Source organism: Diplotaxodon limnothrissa, linkage group LG14 (assembly GCF_057381915.1).
Source record: "Diplotaxodon limnothrissa isolate DT_005_m linkage group LG14, D_limnothrissa_male_GT1.1, whole genome shotgun sequence".
Taxonomy (NCBI): Eukaryota; Metazoa; Chordata; class Actinopteri; order Cichliformes; family Cichlidae; genus Diplotaxodon; species Diplotaxodon limnothrissa.
In genome coordinates, this window is record NC_140609.1 from 20,491,741 (window position 1) to 20,496,551 (window position 4,811).

General features: G+C 41.0%; 1 protein-coding gene across 1 annotated transcript; it reads right to left on the bottom strand.

Moving 5' to 3' along the window:
• Positions 1 to 2,083, bottom strand: p2ry2.1 (purinergic receptor P2Y2, tandem duplicate 1). The gene is made up of 4 exons (XM_085370879.1): positions 1,747 to 2,083; positions 868 to 1,036; positions 279 to 624; positions 1 to 195 (listed from the first exon to the last, which is right to left on the bottom strand). Exons 1-4 carry the CDS (start codon positions 2,081 to 2,083, stop codon positions 1 to 3), a joined length of 1,047 nt encoding a protein of 348 aa, XP_085227005.1.
• Between the last annotated feature and the right edge of the window lie 2,728 nt (positions 2,084 to 4,811).

The window sequence follows — 4,811 nt, forward strand, 5'->3', positions numbered from 1 at the left end:
TTAGTGTTGTGCTGTCAAGTTTTGGATTCCACTGTTTGCTTTTGGTGGCGGCAGTTTGCGCTTCTTAGTGAGATTGCTGCGGGCATCCTGCCCTGCCAGGAAGTAAAGGATGGGGTCCACGCAGCTGTTGGCACTGGCCAAAGGTCGTGTAATCTTGTAGGCCACACTGGAGGCTTCCACCAAGCTGCAGCTGATCTGGTGAATGGATGCAAATGTCATTCAGCGATCTTTTAGAGTCATCATAACATGTTTATTATTAAAGAAGTGCTTGTCCTCACCTGTGCTGGATTCACCTGCCTCATGTATCTAAAAAAGTAGTAAAGACTCCTGGTGAGGTGGAAAGGGAGGAAACACAGCATGAACGCTGCCAGCACGATGATGATCATCTTTACTGACTTCTGTTTGGACCTCTGGGCTGTTAAGCCTCCTCTTTCCTCTTCGGTTCTTGCTCCAGACCCCCAGCCAGTATCTAGAAGCTTTCTCACCATCAGGCCGTAGCAAACCATCACCACCATGAAGGGTAAGACGAACATGAGCACTGATACGACTGAGCTGTACACCAGGAAGTCATCGAAAAGCTCTGGACTGGTGGTGTCGTGGCAGATTCGCTCGGTGTTCACGTCCCTTACAGAGCAGATAACAGATTGCATTTGTTTCGGATCTTTAAACGGCACTCCCCCTGTCTGGCACTCAACCTGAGTAAAAGCTTGGCTGTTCTTTTAAGTGTGTCCCATTAGGGTCACCTAAGATAAGCACAGTACAAAACTGGTGTGGCACAAAAGTCGATAGTCCACACTTAAATGCAATTAGAGACACTTTCACAAAATAAACGAAGACAGAGAAATAAAGTTACAAACATTTAATCACCTAGTTCTTGAAAAGTAGAGAATAGGAGCCTGGCAGAATAACACACAGGCCCACACTGCCACAGACACCAGCCGGGCCTGGCGGGCGCTGACCCAGTTGAGGGAGCGGACCGGATAGCAGATACCAACGAACCGATGCAGGCTGATGCAGGACAGGAACAGGATGGAACCTGTCAGAGAGGGAAAAATGAATGCTTAGCATGCCTTTTTCATAGACTAATAATTATTAGTATTACTGTGTAATTCTTTGTATTAACTAATAGATCATAAAAAAACAAAACAAAACAAAAAAATTGTAACCTGTGGTTTGCACCTTGTTTGTAAACCCTCAGTGTTTATGTTCATGAAGGCGTCTCTTGCATGTATAATGATATTCCTACCACTTAAGGCATTTTTTTTTGACTTGGTTAGATGATGTGAAGTTGATTTTCTTAACAATGGAAATAATTCTGTGATCATCCACTCAGTTATTCATTTGGCTTCGCTGAGCTGACGACTGCATTTGGGCCCTCCTAAAGCTTTGTGTTTCTCTCTTATTTATTTCGGGTTTATTTGGGTTTTTCAGCCCAATATTGGCCTCTCTGAATTGCACTGACATCTAAGATTATGATGTAAACCTATAAAATACATCAAGGGAACGGCCCTCCCTCAGCCATGAGACTGCTCATCTGAATTAAAGCTGAAAGTCTCCACACACACACACACACACACACACACACACACACACACACTGTATTTCACACCTTATTGCATCATACTGCACTGACAAATAATGCATACTGTATTGCAGCATATTATCTTGCAAAGCTGTTGCTCTACAATAAGTCAAGCTCAGCTTTTGTACTGCGCTGTGTGAGTTTGTAGCTTTCCACAACTGTACCGTATAAATTGGCATAAAACAGGAAGCGTATAAGCTTGCAGAAGGGTTCGCTGAACGGCCAGTCGTTCTTGTCGGCGTAGTAGTAGATGAGGAATGGCAGCGTGAAGATGTACAGGGTGTCACACACTGTCAGGTTGAACATATAAATGGTCGAGGGCTTCCAGCGCTTGGTGTGGAACACAATCACATACAACGCAGTGGCGTTCAGCGCTAGGCCAATCACAAACACCAGGGTGTAGCTGACAGGGAGGAGGATATATTTAAAATCATCATTGAACTGACAGTAGCTGGCACTGAAATTGGTTTGGTTGGTCTTGTTGTTGTCAACGCTGGCCATCTTGATGCTGAGAAGACCTGAGGGGAAAATTGTAGAAAGGAATGAATTAGTTATCTATCTATCTATCTATCTATCTATCTATCTATCTATCTATCTATCTATCTATCTATCTATCTATCTATCTATCTATCTATCTATCTATCTATCTATCTATCTATCTATCTATCTATCTATCTATCTATCTATCTATCTATCGAGAAAAAAACTATTAGGCACAAAGGACAAAGAAAATGGTTGTGATTAGAAGGATATGACATCAGTTAAAGAGGCCCTGAATCATTTGCTTTGGCATGCTTCAACAGCACAGTCCAGCATATCATGCCATACCAAGTATAGGCAAATAGCCAATTGTGATTGCACAATCAAATTAATATAATCCAGCTTGACTCACTTCATTTCTGTAAAATGCACAAGGACATTTCACAGACATTAGTTGTTGCTTTCTTTAATTGTGGGTGAAAGAAGAGAAGGAGCTACTTAAAACCATAACTGATAATTAGACTCTCCTGAAGCTTTTTTTTCCATTCAAAAATATGAATCTCTGTGTAAGCGGTGGCTCTTAAACAGACAGTACAGTTCCTCCACCTGGCCTAAACAACACCGGGACACCTCTGAATAACATATCAGCGATGCAGTTTCAAAGTTTATTTCAGACACTGATTCACCAACTTATGTACCAACAACTTTTTTAGAAAATATCTGGTGCAGCTGTGGCCCATGGCGGATTAAAAAAAAGCATGTTTTGTTTGGGCATGACAAAGTTGTCTAAAAAACCCTCCAGCTGCAAGCGGCAGAAACAGAGGAATAACTTTTTAACTCAAACCAGATTCAGCTTGGAGAGTTGTGGCTCACACAAACTCAGGCCATTTTTCTGTTTATTTGACAAGCCCAAGTTCAGCCATGCAATACAATGGACAGAAAGAGCCTGAAGAAACAACATGCAACCTTATTAAATTCTCAGCTCACCGAGGAGTTAACCTGCAGCAGACCTTCCACCCCCTTCCTCTTTCTGATGTTGTTTTGCTCTCTCTGAACCTTTCGTTCTTCTCTCCTTTACTCTTCTAAACAGCCCTGTGTTAAATTTAATCGATAACAGACCCGAGCGTCCATATTTGTAGTTCCTAAGTTTTTGTGCATGCCATACCAAGTTGAGAAGAACTTACCTCTTCGGCAATAAATTCCTTTCTGCTATTTTCTGGTAAAACAGCCGTTCACAAATATCCCCCCCCCAAACAAACCCCAAACCCTAAAAAACATATAGCTTATGAAGTAAGTCACACTGTATGGGTGCTATTATCCTGACTATCCTGTCCAAAGTATCCTCACATTGTTGTTTGTGGTTGAATGTGTTCCTGGGAGACTGGAGGCAGTGAAAAAGTTGTGAAGACGTATGACTGTTTGACGAGTTGCGGCGTGTCCACAGTGAGCAAGCATCTGGGGCCTGAGGCTAATATGTTACATATATTCAGTAAAACCAACAGACACCTCGAACTGGTTAAATATTTATGTTTCTCACTTTGGTAAACCTAGAAAGATATATATTTGAATTACTCTTAGTATTATTAAAATAAGAAGACAGTTTTTTTTAGCATGAAAAAAGGCCTTAAATCATCTTTTATTATTAGAGTAAGAAATTTGTAAAAATGTAAGCCTGTAAACTGATGACAACAGTAATAATAATAATAATCATCTTTATTTATAGATATAAGCTGCACTAGTAAAAGTATTTAGTTCACCAACAACTAAATGGGCATTTTGCTTAACATGCCACCCCCACCCCACCCCCCAAATTCCTTAGGAGAAGACATCAGAGGTGTGTCCAGAGGGAGGGTATGAGGTGGCACAAGCCTCAATCAGATTTGCCCTCACACCTAAGGCCTGATTTAGACTCCTGTGTGGAATCTTTGCAGAGACCACAACATAACCTACTTAAATGACAGACATTGTTGCTGGCGTACGTGCTTGTGCTGGTCCACTACGTGTTAAGTACCTTTTGGTCATGCCCCAGTGTTTTATATGGAGTTCCAGCCAATAGAAACAAATCATTTGAACTTATTTGAAAATTCCCTCGGGTCAGTTTTGATAGTATCAGCAATCACCCTCTATGAGTTTGATGATAATTGTGGGTCCTTGATAATGTGACTGTTATTCTTTTACTGGTAAATTCAAAAACTGTGGAGGAAAAGTAGCCAGAAATGCACATGGGAAGTTGGCCATACTGAGGCTGAGTACAATAGTTCTGGGTTACGTTGATCTGACGTGTAGTTGAACTTATTCACTCGAAATTATTGCTTTTTTCTTTCCCGTGCTATTGTTTTCTGAAGTTTTGGTTAGGCTACTTGTTAGTGGCTCCATAGTGTCTGGGTTTACACATTTGCCTAACAAGTGAACGATCACTGTCTCAGTACCAGGAGGACACAAAAATCCCTTTCAGGGTTGTGTCAGGACATTTATCTGGTGTGAAAATCTGCCAAATCAAATATACAGAGCTGCTTCAGTTAGTTGGGCCATGCTATTAAAAAAGGTGTGTATGCCTATATTTCTTCAATCATTTTCAATGAAGCTGCCAGTGTGCAAACAAAAGTGCCCACTCCTTTGTCACTTTCCTGAATTAATTATTATAAATATGTAACAATTAACTAATAATGATCATGTAGCAAAGGGCATAAAACGTATTTCTCTCACACGCCACAATAATGGTTGTTAACCTGTGAAACTAACGATTTTT